The sequence below is a fragment of the Myotis myotis genome, unplaced genomic scaffold (genome assembly GCF_014108235.1).
Source record: "Myotis myotis isolate mMyoMyo1 unplaced genomic scaffold, mMyoMyo1.p scaffold_m19_p_21, whole genome shotgun sequence".
Classification (NCBI taxonomy): Eukaryota; Metazoa; Chordata; class Mammalia; order Chiroptera; family Vespertilionidae; genus Myotis; species Myotis myotis.
The window spans coordinates 9,224,068-9,251,283 of record NW_023416326.1 but is presented as its reverse complement, the minus strand read 5'-3'; the positions used below and the strand labels follow the sequence as shown (position 1 = coordinate 9,251,283).

The 27,216-nt window shown below is 45.1% G+C and overlaps 1 protein-coding gene across 10 annotated transcripts in view; it reads right to left on the bottom strand.

The window, feature by feature from the left end:
- Window positions 1-27,216, bottom strand: part of ESRRG (estrogen related receptor gamma) — a 460,187-nt gene that overhangs the window by 93,856 nt on the left and 339,115 nt on the right. For all 10 annotated transcript variants that reach the window (XM_036354663.1, XM_036354656.1, XM_036354664.1 and 7 more), the window contains one exon: window positions 23,328-23,444. In XM_036354663.1, the coding sequence (XP_036210556.1) occupies window positions 23,328-23,444 (117 nt within the window). The remainder of the gene's footprint in view (window positions 1-23,327; window positions 23,445-27,216) is intronic.

Below are 27,216 nucleotides of genomic sequence, written 5' to 3'. Positions count from 1 at the left end.
AGACCATGAACAGAAACTCGCCTTTGCGCATTTCCAGCAATCCTGGGAGTTTCTGTCCCAGTGTTCGCTGATCATCACAGAGATAAAACGTCCTTCAGATACTTAACAGTGTCTAATAATAGGAGGCGGTTTAGAACTGAAATCATTCCAGACATCTGAGAAACCTGTCAAAATTTCCCAGAGGTAAGAAGCGATGACCTACAGTCGACTGTGGCCATGACCTCGGGGTCCAAGTGCTCACTAAAAAATTGCCAGGAGGTATCTGATGGTAGCTGATCAAGACATCATTTCCACAGCCTATCTGGACCAGATCCTATGCACTGGAATGAATATTCAGCACACCCACCTTCAACACTGCATGGGGATTCAGAGACTCCAGAAACATTCTTTTCCAGTTTGGTATCTCCTTAAATAGACCTACGGCACAACTCTCACCACTAGGCCACTGCTCTCAAACTAATATCTCCACTCCTGAAATTCTCACCCGGCTCCCAGCTTCACAGTTTTAATGGCTGTGAGTTATCTTGATTTGGACACCTTGATGTTACCTGAAACCCAGCACACCTCAATGAAATTTGTGATGACTCCATGCTCAGGACTTATCAGAGGGGTAGACTCTAGGCCAGGAAGAGACTCAACCAGTATGTGTTCAGGGCATTGTTATTTCTTCTCATACCAGTTTCCACTCCCATATTCTCCACTATTCTCCACTATTCTCCGCTGTTCTCTGACCACTGGGTCCTACTTTGCTCCTCCGAAATGATTGAGTCTTGTAAAGTTGTTCCTCTCCCCATTTCTCTCTACCTCTGGCTTCCTGTGAGTACCACCTCTGAATTCCCTCCCTTCTTCCCTTTTTTTGTGTGTGAAACACACTGTATCTGGTTCCTACTTTCAGGCCAGGACAACTGGTCAACACATCCCATTTCTACTTAGTTCTGTTTCGACTCTGCTCCATCTAGTGGAACGCTTTTATGTACAGAATGGTGCCAACTTAAAAAACACACATATAATGTTCTATTTTGATGCGAAGGTTAAGAAATAAACATAGGAAACAATATCTATAAAAAGGTATGAAAACTTTCACTTTGGTTAGATAATATAAGTCCCATTTCCCAAATACCTGAGGCAGAAACCTAGAATTCTGACAGCATGCTTATTTGAAGAAAGTAGAAATGTATTTATTCCAATAAAAGCACAGGCATTATGTCTATAAGGGCTATTCTGTCTAGATATGAGACAGGCAAATGATTATTTTCTCTATTATGGAAGTTTTGTTAGCAAGGTACTGTTATATATAAATTATTGATAATTTTGAAATAAGCTCTAGAGACCATTAAGAAATTTTGTGGTTGATAGTTTTACATACTAGGAAAATAAAAATATTCCTATGCTCTGATATTTGTAAGTATTTTTATTGATTTTTTTCTAGAGAGAAAGCAAGAGAGAAACATCAATGTGAGAGCAGAACACCAGTAGGCTGCCCCCTGCACACTTCCTATTGGGGAATGAGCCCACAACCTAGGCATGTGCCTGGCCAGGAATAGAACCAGCGACCTTTCAGTGCACAGGACGACGCCCAGCCAACTGAGCCACACCGGCCAGGGCTGCTTTGTTTCTTGTATTTATAGAATATAAGGTCTGCTTGGAGTCACATGTAAATTAGTTTAATCACAAAGGCATGCATAGGGTTCTTTGGAAAACATGCTCTCGTCCTCTCTAAGGACAGTTATTTTACAAAGTTCATGAAAAATGAACTGCACAACAAACCTAGAGCCTGGCGCGTGCTTTCTTCATCTGTGCTCTGACATTCTCATGATTAGGGTCATGGGTTCTTAGGGCTGGAAAGGATCTTCAAGTCTAGAGCCACAACGTTCAATTCACACCCTTTCCACATTCACCGCAGACACTGTGTTTGTGAATACAAATAACTATGTGGAGCCCGAAAGGATCCAATCTGAAAGATTCCAGCTCAAAACCAACTTGGAGCAAGCTCCCTGCGGTCTTACTTCTGGAGACGAGGAGCCCATGACTGAGCCCGGCCTGAGTATGACCATCCTATGAAGGAAAATTCCTACTTTTGAAGGTGATGGGGGGGGAAAGATCATAAGCTGGAAAGAAAATGAGTAAAATTCTTCCTGGAAATAACAGCCAGGTGTTGGCTCATTCATTCATTCATTCATTCATTCATTCCCCAGGCTGTAGCCTCAGCGTTCTTCCTAAAACATATATCTAATCCCATCCAAAGCAACAAAGAACCAAACCTTCAAAACCCCTCCTGAACCTCAAGTAAATCAAGATCCTCGGTTATCAAGTCCCTGACTCCATCTTCATCACCTTGAACCTGACTCTTTGCACCTCCCATGGTCCTTTAGCCACAGGGAACTCTCACTTCCTCTGAGGGACAAACCTCTCCAGGCCTCTGAGCTGAGGCATCAACTGAGCTCTCTACTTGGCACTCTGCTCTCTCCCCCTCCCCCACTTCACTAGGTGCTCAATGTTCTGGTGTCACTTCCTACAAAAAACATGACTGGAGCAGATGTCCCCCCATATCACGTCTTCCCATCACAACTAGACAACCAACTATGACTTCAACTACTACTCACTGTCCATCTTCATCACCTAGAATCCTGCTCAGAACAGAGGAGGAGGTTAACACCCCTCTGTTGAGAGACTCGATGAATAAACAAAGGAATAGTACTATGATCCCAGCAGATCATCAGCACATAAACCAAGGAGCTGCCAGTGGGCATTTCAGGGGTCACTTTTATTAAACACAAAGATAGGAAGGTAAGATATTTCCCCCCACGTTTAAATGCCAAATAATTTTGCTCACTGGGTGTAGATGGAGAACAGACAGCAGTGTGAGAAGCGGATTTAAGACACAGCTGGTTCAGTCAGAATGGAATACAGCGGGCAGGTAAGTAAAATTTCCCTATTGGATGCATTAGCTCTAATATCTAAGTCACTCCCTGGGGAGGATTTGGCTCTTAGGAAAGAATGCTAACTTTTCTTCACCAGAGCGGAGTCTGATCAAGTGTGTAAATGCCGCAATACAGCAAATGGCAGGAGAGAATCAATGTTCCCCTTGTGGGTTCCTGACGCCTCACCACCTGGAAGGAACTCGGGCCCCGAACAGAACAGGGACCGTGAGAAACAGTTATGTAAAACTTAAGCTCTAGGCAAAGGTCAGCATGTGATAATCTTTCTCTTGCTTCCCCTTGGAGAGGAGACTTAGGGAAAATACCCAATCTTGCCCATAGGCACAGCGCTCAAAGCCAGGAAAAAGAAAATTAGCCCATTTAGAATTCCTGTGGTTGTCTCCTGTTGGCTTCCAACACCACTTGGACAATGTTATCTTAGTTCATCTCGTGAGTTAATTCTTCTTTAAAAAAAAAAAAAAGCTACACAAATGAAAAGTCTGACATCACTATGATCAGCAGAGTCCTGGGAACAATGGGCAAATAAGCTGAGTTTTAAGCACATATTGCACTTGTACTTTTAAGTCAGGATTAAGAGGGGCGCTAGGAAACACTAATTTGCCCCCTGACTCCCATGCTTCTGAATTTTTGTGTGTAAGTCATCAGATTCTTTCATCCTCTGGGACCCTAACGCCTCTGACACCCTAAGTCATGATCATCATGATCAGCTCAAATTCAGTTTCCTTCCCAACACAGAATCGCCCACTGGTTTCCAGTAGGACTTAGGAAGCCCCGTCTACCTGCTCATCCAACTACATTTTGGCAATTTATGGAAAACTGTTAGCCACACCAACGAGCGCGCGCGCACAATTCAATGATAGAGGAAAAGACTTCTGCCTCTGCTACGTTTCAGCTGGGAGCACATCTTTATGGGCAGCTCACAACCCCACTGAAAACGGGGGTTGATAATGGAAACCCTCCGGAGTCTTTAACCACAGTGTGCGCTGCAATAGAAAGAATTAATGCAGTCAATTTGTCCTCCTGATCTCCGAACAAAAAACCCTATTCCCACCCCAGTCCTTTCAACAGCTGATTGGCAGCCCTGTCCATTTCCCCTCGACAGTGTTGTCAGGGCTCCTCAACATGATAATGAGCCTGTCACCATATTCAAATAGCCCCGTGACAGCGAGTTTTGTGAGTGTGACGTCCACGGCAAAGGGTCTGTCACAAAGCAGCTTTCAGGAAATGAAAAGGGAACGCTTCCCCGGCGATAAAGCTAATTTCTCTGCAGATAAAAGAGGGAGATTTGTCATCAGATGTTGTCACTGTTGTGTTGCATTTATCTCCTCAAAGCCTCCTGTTTTCTTTTTCTTTTTTTCTTCATATACATACATTTAGATTTGGCAGTGATGGGGATAAATGATGATGAAACACATGCTTTCTGTGTGAGAAAGCTGAGTCCCACAGAGGAAAAGGGGGAAAAAGAGGGAAAGACAGGGGGGGGAAATCTGATGCTTTCTATTGTTGTTTGGTTGGTTTTCTGTCACATAGAAAAACAAGCGAGAAGAGAGGGGGGCTCACCTGTTACGAGTTGTGTAATGAATTTCCAGGAGTGGGACTTGAGCTCTGTGTATTTCACTCATTGAGGCTGACTGCTACCCCCAAACCCCTAGAGCAGCGGTTCTCAACCTGTGGGTCATGACCCCTTTGGCGGTCGAACGACCCTTTCACAGGGGTCACCTAAGACCATCCTGCATATCAGATATTTACATTACAATTCATAACAAATGAATCAGTGTAGCGACATTACAGTTATGAAATAGCAACGAAAATAATTTTATGGTTGGGTTACAACATGAGGAACTGTATTTAAAGGGCCAGAAGGTTGAGAACCACTGGTCTAGAAGCGGCTGAGTGAACGTCTCCCTACCCCATTATTTCCTCAGGACACCAGGGAGTCTGTGACGTGTTCACAGTGGACAGCAAGACCCTCATTCAAGGTTGGAGGGTTCTACGACCTTGGGAAATTGTGCAGGTTGGCTGACTCCTGGGAAAACATGCTTCCATCCCATGTCAATGCATTAAGGACTGTTGTGTGTAACTGAGATATTAAAAAGTACTACTGTTAAGGATTCATTTTTCTTCGGTTGTAAAGAATTATTTTATAAAAAGCCCAGTTTTCTAGAGCAGCGAACGATGTCCAACCTTTTTCCTCTCATGGCACACATAAACTAACTACTAAAGTTCTGTGGCACACCAAAAACTTTATTATTTTTTTTTCTGATCTGACCAAAAACATAGGTATAATTTTGATTGGTTTAAGAAATAATGATAATAGTAATTACCTTCCCTTTTTACTTCAAAGTGACTTTTTAAAAAAAAATCAGGTCCCTGTATTTCCATATAGGATTTCTGGTGACAGGACTTAATCAATCAGATGCAACCTTATTATGCGATGTGACCAATAAGATGCAACTCTATTATATGATCTATATATTTATGGTTCAAGACAGGCATTCACACCAGACAGCTATTTTGGAGTTGGCTGATGCCATTTTTTTTATTTGACAATCTAAGGGAAGAGAGGCCAGTGCCGTGACTAAATAGTCAGGTATTGCATGTTTTCAAACGTCTTGCAGCACTCGGGTCGAAAGTCACTGCTCTGGGGCCAAAACTCTGCTCCCCACCCAGCCCCTGGAGACAAAAATGTCAGTGTGCCGAGTTAATAAAAAACCTAATTTAGGTATTTTTTTCAGTACATTTACAAGTATGTATATGTGTGTATGTATGTGTACATAAAATATATATATTACATACTGTGTATATGCATTATACATGCATATAAAACCCATGTACATACATGTACAGGTATATGGTGTATGCATATAAAATACATGTGCATAATGTATGCATTAAATACATATAATGCATGCACATGTATAATACATCTGTGCACAGTAGAAAAAATTCCTGAGTATTACTTTTCTTGAAAGTTCGTGGATCAGCCCAGACAGTGTGGCTCAGTGGTTGAGTGTAGAGCTATGAACCAGGAGGTCACAGCTGGATTCCCAGTCAGGGCACATGCCTGGGTGGGCTCCATCCCCAGTAGTGGATGTGCAGGAGGCAGCCGATCAATGATTCTTTCTCATCATTGATGTTTCTATCTCTCTGTTCCTCTTCCTTCCTCTCTGAAATCAATAAGAATATATTTTTTAAAAAAGGAAAGTTAATGGATGAGATTTTAATGAAACTCACACAGGTGTGTACACCAGCAACACTGGGAAGCACTCTGGCTTTGTACAAAGGGGGACAGGAAGCCCGCAGAGAACTGCCATTCATCCCTGAGGTGACCCGAGTACCACCGTCACACACACAAAAGCCCATATGGGTGGTCCCAAAGGCTTCGAAGAAAGAAAACCTGTGTAGGAATTTAAATCCAATGCCTCCTTTACGTCAGGCTCTGTGACAAAAAAATAACCTTACCTCCTAGAATCCATACGGGCTATCATAGGACTGCATTCATTAACAGGCCCGTATTAAACTACCTGCAAACATTTAAGAAAGGTACTGCATTACAACACATACACGATCCTGTGTCCAGACCCAGAGTCTAGCTGCTGCTCCTCTGAGGCAGGTTTCATTGTTAAAGCTGCGTTTCCTCTCCTCCTGATCTTCTGGCAGCCGATGTCTCTACTAGTGTACGTGATGGCAGCTTTGGAGAAGTCCTTTCACTGCTCAAAAACAGGGGGATCCCTGTAATTTACATTCTCCAAAGTTCAAAAAATTGCAGTCCTAGTCACATCTCATTTGGGTTGAGGTCTGGATAGGCCAAAGGAGCCAAGTAATTAAAGATAATGATAATTTCATGGTTTTGTATGTAATATATAGAGAGGACTGAAATGACTAGAGAGTTTTCTTAATCAGAAAGTAATACTTTTTTGGGGGTCGGGGGCAGGGGAAAACTCAGTCAATCTTTACAATAGAGGGTATTCTAAATATACCAGCAAGGATGAAAATGGAAAACACAAAAGAGAGGGGTTTAAGAGATTTTTAAAGCACGAATCACCTTTACTAGTCAACAATTAGTAAAGCTAAATTATTGAAGAGTTTCTATGGTTTTTTTGTTTGTTCGTTTGTTTAGTTCCAGAGAAAGAAAAGGAGGCAAAGAGGAAAAGCAGGGTGGGGAGGAGGATGGGGTCTCCCCAGTATGGGCAAATCCAATCCCTGAAAGAAGAGAAAAGTAACTAATTAAGGATCAGCAATAGATGTGACTGATTTTTAAGTTCGTCGGTTGGAGGGAACTCTCATGAAGCCAATAAACAGGGAGGCAGACAGCTGGCTTTGTCTAATACCCGGCTCCTTCGCCTAAATTTTGAAACCACTGATTTATCTGGGATTAAAAAAAAGTAAAAAATGAAATCTCCAACGAAGCCATCCCCAACACACAAAGCAAATTCCAGCATCTTGAAGACATTCCTCGGTTCTGAAAGTCACTGTCCCCGCCCCTAATCCCCTCATTAAAGCCAGGGAAATGCTGGGATGGCATGAAAATGAATGCAAACCATTCGCAGCCATCCCCTGCTCACGCCGCCTCCAAATGAAGGCAGGCACCTTGCATAATCCAGGCAGCGAGCGCTCCTGACAGGTGGATGATTTATGCTCATAGTCAGGAGAATCGGGGGTCCTGCCGGGGAGACAGCATGAGCGAGGCGTTGGCGAGACAGATGCTCTCAGTGGGCTTGCGGGGGCTGGCAGGCTCCAGCTAGTTCAGGTGCAACCTGGACACTTTCAGGGCTGCACTCCAATCGCCTGGATTCCAACACTCCCATGTGCCGCTTGCAATCTTCTGAGCAACGTACACAGCACCCGGCAAGCAGCGTGCACAGGCGCGGAACCTATGCCGGGCCCAGCACCCAAGTGGGAGCAGACCCATGTCTGCCCGACGCGGGTGAGAATGCAGAGGAGGCCAATGTGGTTCCAGAACCTTCGGTCCGGGAGATATTTAGCCCGGGGAGCGTAGGTGGAGAGTGACAAGATTCCCTAACCATTGGATCGATGCTCAAGATTGCACCGCGGGATTAGGAGAAACACGCCTCAGCAGAAAACCGACATTCCTGTCAATTCTATTAATTATTTTTCAGATACGTGACACGCGTCCGTGGCATTTCCTTCTGCAGAGGCGTTTGAATATGTGAGAGGGACATGGACGAGGGAGGGATGGCTAACAGGGAGGGTCCCCTTAAAGGGCTGAATGGCGTTGAAATCAATCCGTGAAATGGTGTGTTGTGTGTGTTTTTTTCCGGAATTTCTCTGCCTGGCCCCCAACAATAACAATCTGGCAAAGAGGATGGTATTGGGTAAAAGGGTAGATAAACCTAATTACAGCTATTGATGGCAATGACTGCTACTCCGATGGCCAACAGGCGGAATTAGCCAGCACTTGACTGGTCAGCAGTGAGCACCGATGGAGAAACTTGCTCCCTGACTCTCCACGCATCGCTGTTTTCCTGCTCAGCTCAGGGTCCGTGAAGAGCATGAGCATCCAAACGTACCAGCTTCGGGTTATTTTGGATGAATGTGACTTTCCTTCCCCCCCCCCCCCCCATAGTATAGGGTCAAAGGTAACACTGCCAAGGAGAGTTAAAGACGCAGGCATCCTTTAATTAGATACCAACATTCAAAGACTTGCTAATTCCCAAGAAGCCACTTTGCAAAGCAAGAGGTACAGGGTTCTTTCTTCTTTCTTTTTTTATTTTTTATTTTTTTGTTTTTTAGGGGGTGGGAGGGTGGGAGGAGGGAGGGAGGGCAGCCGGCTTTTTTCAACTCTGCACCAGCAAGAGAGAGATTTTTTGAAAGAACAAAATGGAATACGCGGCCAGGAATTCAAACTGCCTCCAGACTTTCCAGTCCTCCCTGGAGAAAACACTCAAACAATCTGAAGTCTTCACAAAACTGTATGCAAATCCCTTTTCTAACTTCATTAAGCTCCAGTGCTTAAAGATCGTTCAGAGCAAGTACTTTAATTAGAGACAAGCTGGGGAAGAAACCAGCAAGGCAGGGCGTCCCCTCCCGAAACCAGACTGCCCTGCGGTCTGGGGGGGCGGCGGGGGGGGGGGGGCGAGCTGGCCTCAGCATTCCACCAGGTTCCCACTGTACTACAGAGAGGGAATGGAGAACCTGTTAAAGAAAGCAAGTTATTTAAGAGAAGCAGGGAACGAGTCATCTGGTGAGTCAGTTTTTGCTCCCCCCCCCGCCCTTCTAACCTTTTTCTAAAAATATATGTTTTGATTGATTTCAGAGAGAGGAAGGGTGAGGGAGAGAAAGATAGAAGCATCAATGATGAGAGAGCATCATGGATCCACTGCCTCCTGCACACCTCACACTGGGGATCAAGCCCGAAACCCGGGCATGTGCCCTGACCGGGAATTGAACCACGATGGCCTGGTTCATAGGCTGATGCTCAACCACTGAACCACGTCGGCCTGGCTCCCCTCCCACCTTTTTAATCTTTGCCTTCTCTTTCCCTCTAGGAGAAGCCTTCCTACCCCAGTACCAGGGGCTGTAACCATGGCCCTAAGCACTGCTGTACAGGGCACAAAACCAGCATTCAAGCGTGCAGGCGCTACAGAGTCCCGTGATGCTGCCATGTACTTGATGGTCTCGGCAACCCAGGGATAAACCAAGGAGAGCAAGTCCCCTGCGGGAGGAATTCCCACTCGCCACTTCCTGTCTGGAACAATAGCTTCCAGGCAGCACCTGAGAGGACATAGGAAGAACCACAGGTTCCCGCGACCTGCAGCAACTGTAAACCCAGGTTGTTCACTGACCTAAACACACAAGAACCTGAAACTGAAACACAGTTTCTCAGGGATAACATACTTGCTCAAAGATCTAGGGGAGCCCTGGCCAGGTGGTTCAGTGGGTTAGAGCATCATCCCCATACGCCAAGGTTGCAGGTTCGATCCCCCGTCAGGGTACATACAAGAAGCAACCAATGAATGCATCAATACATGGAACAACAGCGCAGCCTGTGTGGCTCAGTGGTTGAGCGTCAACCTAGGAACCAGGAGGTCACAGTTCGATTCCCGGTCAGGGCACATGCTCAGGTTGCGGGCTCGATCCCCAGAGTGGGGCGTGCAGGAGGCAGCGGATCAATGTTTCTCTCTCATTATTGATGTTTCTATCTCTCTCTCCCCCTCCCTTCTCTGAAATCAATAAAAATATATTTAAAATAAATAAATAAATGGAACAAATTGATCTCTCTCCTCCCCCTCCCTTCTCTGTAGCTGTCTCCCTTCCTCTCTCTCTAAAATCAATCAATAAAAGAAGGTCTAGGGGAAGTTGAGGTCCTTTCTTCACTCACAACTTGTATCCTGTTTATCCTGAAAAGCTGAGCTGCATGAACACATTCGCATCTACAAAAGGAACTGCACTTGGGCAGAAGTGAGCAATGCTCCGGATGAGGAGTGATCCCAGGGAGTGAGTCAAGGTCATTTGTTTCTGGTCCGTGACAGACGTCCTCGCTGTCCCCCCACAGCCCACGGAGGGGTCCCTGTAATTCTGGCAGGTTCTGCTGACCCTGCCTGTCACCTGCAGCTCCCAGGAGCACAGGCCAGGGTCTGGGGCTGGAGTCACACTGAGCTTGAGCGGGGACCTCTGACCCCGGCGAGTCATGGAGAACAGTGGCGTGAGGACAACCCAGGCCTGCTGTGAACACAGCACTCGGTCATCTTGGGGAGGGGGCGGATGCCAGAAAAATGACATTTGAGACCAAGCACCACCGAGCTGTGTTTGATTTCCCAAGGCAGCGTCCGAACACCTGGACAACAGAATAATGACGACGATGCTGATAGGAAGCAGAGCTTACATTTCCCGAGGACGGACATTCGTCAGACGTTGTGCTAAGTATTTTAAATACACCATCTTCTTTAACCCTCACAGCAAACTCTGTAGAATATGCATTATGATCATCCCTATTTATAAAGAAAAGGCAGCTAGAAACATTAAGAAACCTGCTAGTGATTGTCAAAAAACAACTACTCAGATCTGCCTATTAGCAAATTCCATGACCTTAATAATATGCTATGTAGAATAGTGAGTTTATAATACATTCCAAATGCATTATCTTTATTTAGCAAATACCTACATTAAGCCCGTGACTTTGTAAGATATTATACTACCTAATAGACTTTTGTAATGTGAGAGGAAACTAACAATTCATAATTGAACCCACCTCCACTTCCCACAGGCCTGAATTTCTTTAAAATATCCAGCCACAAAGAAAAATGAAAGTAAATTAAAAATAATAATAATAATAAGCCCAGCCAGCATGGGTCAGTGGTTGAGCATTGACCTATAAACCAGGAGGTCATGGTTTGATTCCTGGTAAGGGCACATGCCCAGGTTGCAGGTTCGATCCCCAGTGAGGGGCATGCAGGAGGCAGCTCATCAATGATTCTCCCTCATCATTGATGTTTCTATCTCTCCCTCTCTCTTCCTCTCTGAAATCAATTAAAAATGTATTTAAAATAATAATAATAATAATGTACAGGTGCCTTAGCACTTCATGTTACAAGACTTTTTGACAATGATGTCTCTCGCTAGGATGGCGAAGACCCCAGGCCTAAGCTCAGCGTCCCCAGCCCATTAGCTGTTGTCCAATATGCAAATGACTGGTCTCCCCGGACTGTTTAGGAGTCCAGCTGACTCCAGCACTGTCTCCTTCTGGGATTCCATTTAAATCAATGCCTTCACCAAAGCCGCTCCTTAGATCCTGCGGCTGCACGTTAAGGGAGAAAAGGTGAGGAAGGGAAGACGCCCCTGCTTTCTGAGCTTGGGAACTCAAGGAGGCCAGCTCCCGAGTGACATCCAAATAGAAGCAGAATTACTACCTGGAAGAGCTGGGGATTTTGTTCTTTCTACCTGGACAAAACTCCTGATGGATTTTCCCAGCTGGCACACATAACCAAACGGTTAGAGATTTGTGAGATAATGGGGGGGGCGGGGGGGATTGCTAACATTTCTTAGGCACACGCCGCTTGAATTGAATCCCTGTTCTTTTTACTTTGTCACCATTAGCGAAGCTTTATTTTTTTGACACTCTCCCCTCCAGATCCTAATGAATGACTTTTGGGGAGACCTCCAGATGCAAGCGGAATCCTGGAGAAAATGCATCGGTTCGCAGGCCACGCATCCGGACCTGTTGCCTGTGGAGCATGAAAGGGATGGAGCAAATTGGAAATGAAATCATCAGACAAGGGCCACACGCCTCTCGGGGCAGACGGTCCGGTCTCTGCCGCTGCACAGTCGCCTCTGATGGCCCACACGACAGGGAGGGGCGCCGCTCAGAAATCTGAGCAGCTCCCACATCATCCAAGCCCTTTCTAAGACTGGATAGAAACAGCCTACGCAGAAACTTCATCAAATAATATGGGGGTTCCACAGAGAGCAATGTTTGCAGAAATCAAACCGCATCCCTGTTCCGGCCTCGCCCTTTTGCGTTAGGGTATCTACAATGAAGAAGGATGCTGGAATCCTGGCAGCTCTGGTCCCAAAGGCATCCCTTGAAATAAAGGTCTGTTTGTTCACAAAAGTTATAGACACCAGTGGCTTCCATGTAATGGGAATCACAGTTCACCTCTCCACATGCTGGAAAGATTAACTCACAAAGAGGAAAATCAAAAGACTTCATTAGGCATGTGTGAGTGTCGTTAGTAGACGGGCTCAGAGTCTGGGAAATCTGGACTGAACCCTGGCTTTACTTTTTATTTTTTTAATTTTTAATCCTCACCAGAGGATATTTTTCCCCCACTGCTTTTCAGAGAGAGAGTAGAAGGAGGGAAGATGGAAGGGGAAGAGAGCGAGGGAGAGGGGGGAAGAGAGAGAAACATTGATGTGAGAGAGAGACACATTAATGGGTTGCCTCCCACATGTTCCCTGACCAGGGGTGGAGAATAAACTGGAAACCCAGGTATGCTCCCTTGACCAAGAATCGAACCTGAGACCCGTTCGGACCGATGCTCTAACCACTGAGAACACTGGCCAGGGCAGGCTTTACCATTTATTTGTTGTCTGATCTTAGCAAGTTATCGATATGTTATGTAAAATAGGCCTTAATTTTCTCATTTCTATTCATCAACTTATCAAATATCGAAGGAGAAGGGAGATATAAAATAATGCCAATATAAATTCGATATAACATGACTGCTGAAATCAAATCCTGTCATGGTCACATACATATATAGAGAAAAATGTAGAAATAATTTACAGATGATGATAGCCCCTGACTTATTTCTAATATCATTAGTTACGACAAAATTATTCTACACTGAAATTTTCATAATGGAACTAAAAGCTAAAAAAAAAAGACAAAGAATCATGCTATATTTTATTGAGCACTTACTATGTAGGTGATGATTATGCTAGGTCTCATGGAGGTCTGAAATATAAGCAGCCACAGTCCCTGTTCTCAAGTTGTCTATGCTCCCCTCTGTGAGGAACACCACGTGACTAACCGAATACTAAACCTTAATACTAACACAGGGTTTTCTGAGTGTTGGTTGTTTGCCGGGCACTAGGCCAAGAATATGGCATCTATTAGTTCCTTTAAACCCCAAACCATCCTCTGGCTACATCATTAGAACCCCCACTTTACAAAGAAGGCTTAAAAGGTGCAAAGTCACTTGCTTAAGATAACACAGCAACTAGTCAAGTTTTGGTTGAACCCTCCTTTTCTGCACTGTCCAACAATCACCAGCCACGTGGGACTATTTAACTAAAATTAAAACTTCAATTGTTCAGTTGTAGTAGCTGCATTTCAAGGGTTCAATCAACAGTCACAGACACCGTCTGATCTGAGAGACCAAGCTTTTATCACTGCAGTCTACTTTCCTCTTGGAACACATGAAGTTAGAGTGCTCTATTGTCTGAAACAATAGAAATGCTGGTGACATCCAGAAAGGGGCGAAATCTGTATGGTTATAAGGAATGAGGCTTATGATAAACTCCATGAGGGCAGAAAGCTGTCATGTTCACTTTTAATTTCCAACAGCTAATAAAGTCAACTGTATAGAGCCATGCCTCAAAAAATCCTCACTCACTGAATGAATGGATAAAGGGTGGATGAGTCAATGTTTAGAGATGGGCCTGAGGAATCTGTATCATTTTGACCCACGAGTAGCTACAGAGCAACTCCAGGAGGAAAAACCAGATTCAACTCGAGATGTTATAAAGAACAGGGAGGTCCTGGCCAGTTTTGCTGAGTGGATAGAGCATCAGCCTTCAGACTGTAGGGTCATGGGTTTGATTCCCAGTCAAGGGCATGTAAGTCAGTGGCAGGATCCCCAGCCCTGGTAGGGGCACCTCAGGGGCATGTGCAGGAGGCAACCAATCGATGTGCCTCTCTCATGTCGATGTTTTTCCTCTCTCTCTTTCCCTCTCCTCCCTCCCTCCCGCTCTCTAGAAATCAATGGGGGGAAAAAAAGATCAGGGTGTATTTTTCGAACAATACATAGAAATATTTACACAGGTTAGGCCTGGAGGCAAGAATCCACTTTCCTTCCCAATATTTCCAAATTATGCAGGAATTGATAATAACCTAAGACTGGCTGAGGTCAGAGTAATTGCCATTTAATTGGCTTCACATATTCTAATGATGATGATAATGTTGACACTGAGGAGAATTATAGTCCTGGAGATGAATGTCGGGGAGAGCAGAGAGGTGAGTGGCTGAGAGGGGGCCAGGAGGGGGAATTTTGGAGGTTGCGAGCTTGGGAATCACCAAGTAGTCATTTGGGTACGGTTGGGAAGCAACTTTGCTTTTAGAAGAAATTTTAGAACAAAAAGAAAGTTTTTTGTGTTTTTTTTTTTTAAAGGAGAGAAGGGGAATGGGAGGAAGAGGAAGATGTGTGGCCCCATAAAAGTGGTATGTGAGGGAGACGTTTTGTTGGGGGACATTCATTGGACAGTCCAGGGAAAGGCCACTAGCTGAGGCTCAGGTGGCTTCCAGGAAGACATGGGAGCTGAGATCTGAGAGGCTGGCCAGGGAAAATGGATTCAACTTCCCAAGGGTTGAACCTGAGCTGGAAATTAGTTCAGATCTAGGCACACACACATTCTGAGTTCAACCAGGAGACGTGCATGATCTCATTGTTATATATGCTACTCCGTAAATTCCCCACATCCCCAATATACCTAAACACTCGAGTAAGAAAATCCAGGCATCTTAACGTTATTATGATTATGCAGCCTCTGCAGAAAAGACGTCATAGTTGAAAATGAATAGTTGAAGAAAACAGGGAAGGGATTCTGATCCTGGATTCGCTTCATCCTTGGACAGACAGGTTAACCAACGAGCCACTGCTAAGAAACCCCCCATTTGGGTTTTGCCCTGGGTCCCCCTTTGCTCACCACAGTCACCTATAAAATAAGAGCTTGTTACAACTGGGGCTTTACAATAGCACAGATCCCACCACCCCCTGGCAAAGGTCTCTAATGCTTGGCTTCCCCAAAACACTCCACGCTGTGCTCTTTCAATGGTGTGGCTCAGTGATGTCAGGTAAAAACAGATCTGTGATGTGGAAAATGGGCTGAAAGTCATCGCACCCGAGCTTCCCTCCATCCCTGCCGTTGTACCTGGGCTGTGCAGTCCACCTGGGTACCACGGCTGAGTGGGCGTGGCAGGTCCCTGAGATTTGCTCCAGTGGCCACAGAGCCACACTGGCTCTCACAGCACAATCTGCCATTCACTGAAGGCCGGTTCGCCAGGAAGCCCAAGGATGGACTCCCCACCAGAGCCAGCAGGCCCGGGGAATTTGGCGAGCACTGGGCACGCCGACTTCTGCCAGCTAATTGGCTTTGGGGAAGCCGCTGACCTACTCTCCACTGAGTGGGTTTTGTGGACCTGGAACCCAGCCTGCCTCCCATCATTGATCAACCTTGGCCAAGCCAGCTGGCTTGTTCCTTTGCAGACAGCTTGCCTCGGGGAAGCTGGTTGGTGGCTCCATAACCTACTAAGCGAGAGAGACACAAAAGTACAGAACGGCCTCTTCAAAAATGACCAGCGCTTGATTTCAGCTTTCATTTTGGGGGCGACTTAGGAATGAGCAAAACCATCTAAGACACCTGACGAAACGTGGAGGGAGCCGTCTTAACACAAAGGGTGACTAACAATTAGGAATGGTGCCCACATGAAATACAATCACTAGCACTGCATTCAATGAGCCTTATTCACATGTCTACCAGGATTCCCTTACATTAAATGTAAGTCCCATCATCAGTGCCACATTGATATACGTGTGCGTGGGTGAAAAGGAGCAAAAATCTGTTATCTGGAGGCCGATGGGGAAAATTCCACATCCGAGTCCTCTGTGGCTGGGGAGCCCCTCCCCCCATCACTCACTGGGGTGTCACGGGACTCTCAGCGCATGAGCAAATGGTGAGGCAGGTTTTCCCCATCCTGGGGGCGAAATCCATTGGGGACTTTCTAATCCAAAAGGAATAAAAATGTGTAGCGAACTAGATAACTGCCGGCTCCCTATTTCAAGTTCACAAATGGAAATGACACATGGGGACAATGACATAAATGATTAACTTTTAATAGTGTTCCAAGGAAAGCAGGGAGAAGGGGCTGGAAGAACAGCTTCTCATAATTGCCATCTTGCTGTCCTCTCTCGCGCACATGCAGCGAGGGGAGACGTATTCTGCTCCAATAATCTGTGGTGCTCTCTTTGGTGAGTTTACATGAGACAGCCCACTTCATTTCTAATGGGATTGCTGGTTTTGGAGAATATGTGCCTGCACAATTGCTTCAGAGAACCAGACGCGCACAGGGAGCATGCGATGGCCGAAGACCCACATGGATCAGATGCAGAAGCATGGACCCGTCTTTAAAATATCAGTGCTTTGATCTTCCCCATTCATAAAATCAGTAAGACTATCATCCCCCAGTGGTACCGGATGGCCTAGCCCAGTGGTCAGCAAACTGCGGCTCGGCAAACCGCGGCTTTTGAGCCACATGCGGCTCTTTGGCCCCTTGAGTGTGGCTCTTCCACAAAATACCGGCTCTTCGACAAAATATCGACTTCTGCGCATGAGCCACACTGAAGGGGCCAAAGAGCCGCATGTGGCTCGAGAGCCGCGGTTTGCCGACCACGGACCTAACCTCAAAATAACTGAGGTACAGAGTCAGAGGAAAAACTTATAAGGAGTATGGTTCTGAAGGCACTTTATTCAAAGTTTTTATTGATTTTAGAGAAAGAGGAATAGAGAGATAGAAGCATCAATGATGAGAGAGAGACATCGATTGGCTGCAAGTAGTAATCTCTCACTTCCATTCCCTCTGTGCAGTGGGGAAATGCCCGCTCCAGGGGTCATTGCAAGGCTTAGAACAAAAAAATAAAAACCCAACCAAAGCGCACACTACACAGCCTAATGCATATGAAGATATGAAGCTCTCAAAAATAGGTTATGACTTTTACCTGTAAAATCTTTGCTATTCATTTTGAGACATTTCATATCAACAAAGCATGAACAACTTGGCCAGCCTGGCTCAGCTGTTGAGTGTTAATCTATGAACTAGAAGGTCACGGTTTGATTCCCGGTCAGGGCACATGCCCGGTTGCGGGCTCGATCCCCGGTGTAGGGGGCGGGCAGGAGGCAGCTGATCAGTGATTCTCATCATTGATGTTTCCATCTCTCTCTTTCTTTCCTTTCCTCTCTGGAATCAATAAAAATATATTTTAACAAACGAAGCATGAACAACAACAACAAAATCACCGACTGGTGTATCTACTTGAAATAACTTTTTCGGTGGCACCTTAAATATACTCCCCAATGGCTCAGTGTCAAGACAGCTCACAAAAAGGCACTCTTTGCTGCTGCTGATCTGATAACTTGGGAGTTTTGTCTAACACTCTGCATTAATGAGGGAGCTTCTTAGGATAATATTACAACAGAGAGTGCAAGAAATACCAGGGAGGTCAACGCGGTTCTATTACCTGTCATCTAACACAGAAATATTTCCCTTGAATACCATTAAAGCTTCCTCCTTCTCTTTGTTCTGCTTTTTGAAGGCGGTGAGAACCCGAATTTCCCTACCGATAATTTCTGTTTTCGACTTGGCAACATAATGATATTAGACTTCAGGGGGAGAGAAAAAAAATTCACCTTGGCAATGTCTTCTTCGGGAGTTTGTACAAAAGAGATTTTGTTCGGATGCATTTGCTAAGCAGGTTCTTTAAGTAAGCAAAAACACAGCTGCTTGCTACTAAATGACTGGAGTCGCTTCATTTTTTTTCTTTTTAAAGAAAACCTACCTGGAAAATGCTACACCCTTTACATGAACATTTTATTAAAATGGAAGCTATAAACAGAAGGGCAATTAGACCGGGAAGTTGCTCTTTGCTGGCCTGCTGATAAGGGTGAGCCCAGAGGAATGGGAGTCCCGCTGCCGTATATAAATCAAGACGCAAGCTGTGAAGGCAGCAAAAACAGTTCTGGGATCATTTTTTCTTTATGTCCTGGGGTTCGAGACAACTGATTGGGGAGATGTCATGGCAGCGACATGAATAAAGCCGTGCTATCTCATGCACTAAGGATGCTCTTCCAGGAAGGATGTGGCTGCCTCCTGATACACCCAGGTGAACTTGAAAAGTAACAATCTACCCAACTGATCATCCGAGCCAGCCTAGCCCACCTGACATGTGCTCAGAACACTTCCATCAGCCCCCCATCGGGCAGAATCACCTAATACACTGGCTACACTGCAGGGTGTCCTGGCTGACCCTGGTCATCACGGGGCTGACCAGGAGCTGAGCTCAGGGCCGCTGCCCAGCATCACAAGAAAGCATCCTACTGCCCATTGCTCACCTGGGAAAGGCTCAACATTCAAAATCCGAAGCACGATTCCTACGCGGTGCATATCCTTTTGGTACCATCGTAAAATCCAGAAATATTTTGCCAGGACTTGAGTCTAAAACTTGACCCTGACTGTGTCCAGCAACAACAGCTGATGTTGATCTGATCCTTAACCTGAGCCACACTGGGCGACAAGCACTTAACCTATCGTATCTTCCTAGACACAACACTTTATTGGCAAACACTATTATTGCTACCATCATTTTACTGATGATGACACTAAAGATTAGAAAGGTTAAACCCTAGCTGGTTTTGCTCAGTGGATAGAGCAATGGCCTGAGGTCTGAAGGGTCCCGAATTTGATTCCGGTCAAGGGCACATGCCTCGGTTGCAGGCAATCCCCAGGGCCCATGCGGAAGGCAACCAATTGATGTTTCTCCCTCTCACATTGATGTTTCTCTCTGTCCCTCGCCCTCCTATCCACTCTCTCTAAAAATAATCAATGCAAAAATATCCTGGGTGAAGATTACCAAAAAATAACAAAATAAAATAAATTTAAGAAAGAAAGGTTAAAGAACCCTTCCCTTTTTTTAAGGCATAGTATAAAAGCCCACTTTTACTCATGACATAGCTAAACTGGTCCTCCGCCCTTCAATATGCAAGCATGCCATACTGTGCATAAAGGTGGGTGTCTTGCTCTCATTTGCAAGAGTCCAAAAATAAAAATTAATAATTGAGTTGCCAAGGTGAAACCCATCACAGCAATAAACAGCAAAACACCCTTCATCCTTTGATCAGTGAATTCTGTACCTAAGCAAAATAATTACTGCTTTCATAAAATGTCTCTCTTTGCCACCGACAGAGAGAAAACTGAATGCATTGGCCCTGCAGTCATCTTTAAGCACCCAAGGAGAAGGATCAAAATAAAAATAAATCTTGGCCAGATTTACGGGTGCACCTTGAGGAGGTCTTGTTTTCCCCCTTCAAATACACAATACCTGCAAAAAATGAAAGGCGAATGTGGAGACCAGATATCTTGTAACAGATGGGTTTTCTCTGACATACAGTATGGGATGATGCCGTAAACATCATGCTGGCCCATCATTCCTGAGGCTTACCAGCAAAGTAGAGCCCGAGACCGAAATAAAAAAAAAAAAGGAGAATTCTTCAGGATGCGGAATGGTGTAACCACTCAGATTTGCAGAAACTATCATTTTTTAAGTGTACTTCTTGGACTTTTGTTATATTGCGGTTTTTTGTTGTTTCTCCGCACATCTGTTTCATGGCTTCAACTAGTAACAGTTTTTTCATTCAAAAATTCTAACTTTAAAATCAAATGTCATTCATTCAGATACTATTCTGGTGCTGGCTCATGAGAAGGCATATCTGGTAGGAATTTGATTATAGGCAATATAGCATAACTGGAATTGGTCACTCACTGGGCCATCATTCCCTTTTGGCACCTCAGGTCTTTAGCAGTAATTGTGATCAAACCCTGGCTGGTTTTGCTCAGTGGATAGAGCTTTAGCCTGAGGAGTGAAGGGTCCTGGGTTCAATTCCAGTCAAGGAATCAGTTGCAGGCTCCTTACTGGCCTGGGCCCTGGCCCAGGTTCCTGCAGGAGGCAACCAGTCCATGTGTTTCTCTCACATCGATGTTTCTCTCTGTCTTTCCCTCTCTCTAAAAATCAATGGAAAAATATCCTCTGGTGAGGTTTAACAAAAAAAAAAGGAAATGGCAATCAATAAAGGATTATTATTTGTAAAGAGTGAAAGTCTCATTTTTCTATAAATCGCCCTTTGGAAAGAAACTTCATTTCCCTTAGGAAGGCGTTATCTAAGATGCATTTGGCTAGTTGACTACAGAAAATACCTGTTAAAGGAAAGAAGGTCCCCATCAGAGCTGTGGAAACCTGATTTCATTTCAGATTTGAGAACTAATGTTGTTGTTTTTTGTTTAAATAGATTGTGTCTGTCAATTTCCAGACCCGCTGAGCCACCAGCCTGCGTGGACCGCCGTGGTCAACACGGGGGTTGTAGCAGCAAATTTTATTAGGGGCTGGTAATTGAATTGAACAGGTTTACATTTGAATAGATTTACTACATCCTGATCCCTGACACACTGCCTGGGACTCAACTCCCTCTCCATCCATAAAGACACACTTAAGAGGGGATCATTCTCTCCAGGCGGAGAGGGCTGGTCTGCAGTCAAGGCGATGACCATGCAGAATTGTGCATTTATATGCCGGACGGAATGCCGTTTGTCACTGCATTTTGTTTTCAAGTACAAAAATAAAAGAGCGTTCCGTATTTGCTCATAACCATTCCATCCTCCCTCTTTGGGGGAAGGGCCTTAGAGAACTGGTATTTGCCCATCAAAGTAGGCATAAGAGGGTAGAGGAAAATGAATTATTACATGAGTAGATCAGCCACAGCAGCCATTTCCTTGAAGAGAAACCCTCTACAGGATCGAACTGAAGAGGCATGAATATTACACATAAGCACCACACCCATTGCCTTTCACCAACAACATTTAATTAGACACAATTCACAGCTCTTGAGTCGCTCTAAGCACCTTTCAAGATGGCTCCTGCTTAAGAACCACAAGAGGGTAAAAGTATTCGGGGCAAAATATTGTTTTCTATCCTTCTCATACCTGGAAGGACACACAGTCGTGTAAATCGCAGCAGTAACATCAAACCGATCAGAACGTTTCTATCCATCTGGAAATGGAGGTGTATCCAGTGTGCTCCAGATTGTGAAAATAAAATCACTATCTACGACACATCAACTCAAAAGTTGTTAATTCATGTATTACTTCCATAACACTTTTAAAAATGGACTTGCTCTTTGAAAACAATGACTTCTCAGCTCCCGACTCTTCATTAAGCATTTTTCTGTTCCTATCAAGGAAGGAGTTCATTCTCAGTGGACAAGCCACAGAGAAACATGGTGTGAATTCCACACCCCCACCCCCAAATGATCTGATCTACTCATTGTCCTATCACACTGCTCCCGGGAAAACTCGTGGAATAAGAACCAACCAGGAAAAGTGATGAGGTGGGCAATGCCACGCCGAGTGAAGCTCCGGTTCGTTCTTGGGGAACACACGTGGATCTTTAAATGCGGAGGTTAAAAAGCCAGTGATCGCCAGTAACAACACAACAAACTCACAGAGCCAACCCTAACGAGGCAGTCTCTGACTTCGCAGAAGCTGTACATTTAAATATTTACTTTACCTCATTTTCTCTCAACTGTCAATGACCAAGCTTTCATTTTGTTCCTTTATAAAGCTACTATATTTAGTTTAAATTCTGACAAATTTTCTGAAGAGAAGGAGATAGTATAACTCAAAGGCAGTATGTAACACGCGCATTTATAAAGGCATTCCTATGCACAAAGATACATTAAAAAAAAACAACCCACACACACAGCTAAATCTAGGGTTTTCAAATTAAAAAAAAACACACATACAAATTTTCTCTGAGCTAGAATGTTAGTTTCACAGATATGCTGAGATACACAAATATTTCAGGACCTTTGATATGGGTGGGAGTTGAGTGAATTCTAGAATCTGACAATTTGCTTCCAGTTCCCGGCTGTGCGAGCTTAGTCAGTGTGTTCAGAGCAGAGTACGCACTCGCACGGTTATTATCTTGTGTATGTTGCTATTCTCCCCAACTGAGAGCAACAATGTCAATGTCATGATTGCAAGTTCTTCATAATAGAAAATCAATCCAAAAGATAAGATTAGAAGACAAAAAACTGTGCTTTAAATCTAAGATTAGCCGAAACCGGTTTGGCTCAGTGGATAGAGCATCGGCCTGCGGACTGAGGGGTCCCAGGTTCGATTCCGGTCAAGGGCATGTACCTGGGTTGCGGGCATATCCCCGGTAGGAGATGTGCAGGAGGCAGCTGATCGATGTTTCTCTCTCATCGATGTTTCTAACTCTCTATCTCTCTCCCTTCCTCTCTGTAAAAAATCAATAAAATATATTTAAAAAAATAAATAAATAAATCTAAGATTAATTAAGCAAGAAGAACATGGTAGCTACATGAAGTGATGGATATATTAATTAGCTACATGACAGCAATTATTTTACAAAATACATGTATATCAAAACAGCAACTTGGGCACATTAAATATATACTTTGTCAATCCTAGCTCAATAAAGATGGGAAAAATCTCTCTGCGAACCTGATAAAGAAGAAATGCAGAAAGACAATAACAGTCATCTCCTGGTTGCTCTCCATCTTCCGCCTTCTGGAAATTGTAAGGATGAAGAAAACCAGAATTGCCCAAACCTACCTGGTGGGTTGAGCCAAACAACAGGTATGTCATACCTTGTCCCTTCCTGTCGATGTCAGCAGCTAGCCACGAGGCATCAGAGCGGTCAGAGAAAGAGGAGGCGCTCCGCCCTCAGATTCGGGCACTTACTGTGACCCCCATCTTTTCCTGGTTTCTCTCGCATTGTGACAATTCCTTGTGCCCCCCCCTCCCCCCCGCCACCTCCCATTCCCAGCCTGAAGCGCAGGGCTGCCGCCCAGGGGCCTTACCTTCCTTCAGCATGCCCACTTTCAAGCACTTCATGAAGCGGCAAGCTTGGCAGGATTTACGCCGGCGCTTCGTGATTTCACATTCGTTCGTAGCAGGACAGCTGTACTCTATGTTCCCTGAAACACAGGGTCGGGAGGAAACAAGCCGTCAGATGGGCAAGACCCAGGAAATGTGAGCGTCCCCAGGCAGTGGCCGACTCCTGTCCCCTTCCCGCAAAATTAAACAGTAGGCACGAGGAAGTGACAAGTGTCACGAGGCTGGATGCTCTGTGACAACCACTGAAGACACATTGAGCACCGAGAAGCTATCTGGTGAAGCTCTTCAAAACTTCCTGTTCAGAATGAGCCTTTCACTTGATGCTTAGCTCACCCGGGCCAAGACCCAGTCTTTCGGGATCTCACGATCCAAAGACATTTTGAAGCAGATTATTTCTATGAAACCTCAAGCATCACAACTATCTTCTTGTATCGTCAAGTCTGGATTTCTCTTTTTTTATTAAAAAATTTTAATGCTGATACCATTGCAGTTGTTCCCTCTTCTCCACCCTTTGCCCACCTCCATCCATCCACCCCTTTCTCCGCCTTCCTAGGCCTTCACCAAACTACTGGTGTCCGTGGGGCATGCATCTATGGTATTTAGCTAAGTCTGAGTTTCTTTGGGTGACTAATGCTGGGATGCATCAAGGCATATTGTCTTTTTTTCCCCCAATATGTTTTATTGTTGTTTAGACAGAATGGAAGGGAGAGGGAGAGAGATAGAAACATCAATGAGAAACATCACTGATCGGCTGCCTCCTGCACACTCCCTACAGGGGATGGAACCGCAACCCAGGTATGTGTCCTGACTGGGAATGGAACTGGCAACCTCGTACTTCCTGGTCTGACACTCAACCACTGAGCCACATCGGCCAGGCAGGCGTATTGCCTTTTTGACATAAACTTCATTGTGGACAATAATCGGCGGGCTCATTTGGGACTTTGCAGGAAGCTCCTAGAGGGCAGCCATGCCTGAGGTTCCCTGATTCTTGCTGTGACCTGAATCACAGTCTTACAAAACAACTCGGTGCTTGGTAAATGCTTCTTATTGGTAAACAGTGATCCTCATCTTCATCATCACCATCCTCATCGCCCTTGTTACACCACTTGCAGGAGGAGATGCAAACCCCTCAGCCCCATGAAAGTGTTATGGGTAAGAACACACTGCGGTGAAATTGTGTTTTTATCATCTGAGTTTACATTTAGTGGTAGTGCTGACACATTCCACATGGTATGTAGCTGGAAGAAGATCCAAACTTCATCTGGAATTGGTTTTTCCAATGAGTGGCACTGACGGCATGTGGGAGGCACCCAGGGCCTGCCTCCAGCTTTGCCAAGAAGCTGCCTTTAGAATAAAGCCTCTCTCCCCATCAGCTCCATCCCAGGGCCCTGGAAGGTCTCCCGCTCCTTCCTAACCCTTTCCCCTGGTGATTAAGTGCATTAGTATCTTAATGAAAATGCATCCTGTTTATTGCCCTCTTGGGAAGGGGGAGGTCATCACACCAGATGCATAAATTGTCATCAGAGACGGTCTCAGCATAATTGCAATTTTGCTGCTCTGTGTCTGCTGTGCCCAGGGTCTGTCCGAGTCCCCTGAAACTAGGCACAGAGACTAGTAATTAGCATAGAGGCTGCCTGGGACCGCGGCATTGATGAAATATTTCAGAGTTAATCACACTTTGTCAACACTGATTTATATTGACTACCTTTCTCCAGACTGATGCCTCCTCGGTAAATATCACATTAGTGGATTGCAAGACAGTACAGACTCAAATCCTCAGCTACCGCTAATTCCACAGGAAGGAAGACCTCCCCGCTTATAACCACTGAAAATTGGCTCAGTGTGCATGACTTTAAAAAGGGGTTGTGCATTATCGCTTGAGATAAACCCATCCAAATAGCTTGGCTAAATTAGGGTTCCAATCCAGGGTATAATAATAAACACAACTTTTTACCATAAGAGGTTAAATAATAAGAGTAATATTAATTGCATCCAAAGAAGCATACCCATCACCTTCTTCGAAGACATTACTGATGCAATAGACATAGAAAACGAGGTCAAAGCAACCAGACTGTCTGAGCCATGTCTGAGAATAAAGGGATTGAGAATATGAACTTAGATAAACCATTTTTCCCTGCAGAGTTTCTTTAATCATCACCGAAAATTTGACATCAAGAGTGTTGCTAGTAATTTCCTGGGAGTTACTACTAGAACCTTCCATCTACAAGGCCCTCCCCATCCTTATTTGAAAAGAAACCCAGAGCCAGTGTGGCTCAGTTGGTTGAGCTCGACTCATGCACTACAGTGGTCGGCAAACTCATTAGTCAACAAAGCCAAATATCAACAGTACTTCTTCAAAATAGACTCGCCCAGGCCAAAAACTGACTTCTGCGCATGGGCCACGAAGTTTCAATCGCGTTGTATGTGCGCCCGCATGTGGTATTTTGTGGAAGAGCCACACTCAAGGGGCGAAAGATCCGCATGTGGCTCACGAGCTGCAGTTTGCTGACCACGGTGGAGGTTGCTGGTTCGATTCCCAGTCAGGGCAAATGCCCAGGCTATGGGCTCAATCCCCACTGAGGGCCGTGCAGAAGGCCGCCAGCAGCAGATCAATGATTCTCTCTCATCATTGATGTTTCTGTCTCTCTCCCTCTCCCTTCCTCTCTGAATTCAATAAAACATTTTAAAAATAAAATAAATAGAAAGAAACCCAGGTCCCTGCTTCCTTAGGAAGACAATGACTAGTGAGAAAGAAAATTAAAAAAAAAAAAGTTTTCCAAACAGCATTTCTTCCCTTTCCTATGCCTGGACTGTCAGTACGAAGGCAAACTTGGCCCACGCTCCAGTATGCAGGTGTGAGCACTAGGGCCACACTCTCAACCCAGTGCTGGCAACTTCTACTGGGATGATCCAACATCCGCACCCCACCCCCCCTCTCCAATAATCACCTTTCCTTTCAAACTAGTTCCTCTTCCTCTTTGAAAAGTATACCCTTGTCGTTCACAATAGCAGACTTCCGACCGGAACCTAAATGGGGCCTGCGTGAGCTCACACCTGGACTGTGGCAGCGACCTCCAAGCTGGGCACGATGCCTCCATCCAGTCCCCATCTAATCCAGGCCGCATGCCTCCATCCTATGCCTCTTCCGATGACTGCTTTGATCAGTCACCACCTACTTTTGTAAAAAAAAGTCCACAGATTCCTAGGGCCTCCGAGATTAAATACACCATGTTAGACTGGCTAACGAAGCCCCGCCGATGGGGCGCTCATGGGCTTTCCCAGGTTTATGGCCATTATCACCTCACATGAACTTTCCGATGCAGCCACTGTGATTGATTCTCCTTGGCTGCGTCCTGCAGGCTTCCCTCTGAGAATGATCTATCTGTGGCCCTCTTTTCTTCTTAAAATTACGTCCAAGTCTCAATGTTCAACTCAAACCCCAGCCAAATTGCTCATGAAAATGGCTCAGCCCAGCCTAGCAGAAAATGATTTCTTGGTCCTCATATCTCTTTAGATACCTCCGTCATAGCAAGGCATGCCATATTTTGTTACACCTTTTCCCGTGCATATTACCTATCTGAGGGTAAGGTCCTGGAGGCAAGGACCCTTTCTTGGGCAGCATAGCAATCCTATATGATAAAAGTGTAGTATGCAAATTGTCCCCTTGACTGGAAGGTCGTCCAGGAGTTCAACCAGGGAGCAGGGCCGGCCGGGGGAAGGGAGGGAGGCCCAGGTTGGCAGCTTGCAGCCTCTAGGGACCCTAACAGTGCACAAATATCATGCACTGGGCCTCTAGTCTTCCATGAAAAGCTAGTACATAAGCAAAGGAATACTCTTAGAACAACTTAATAT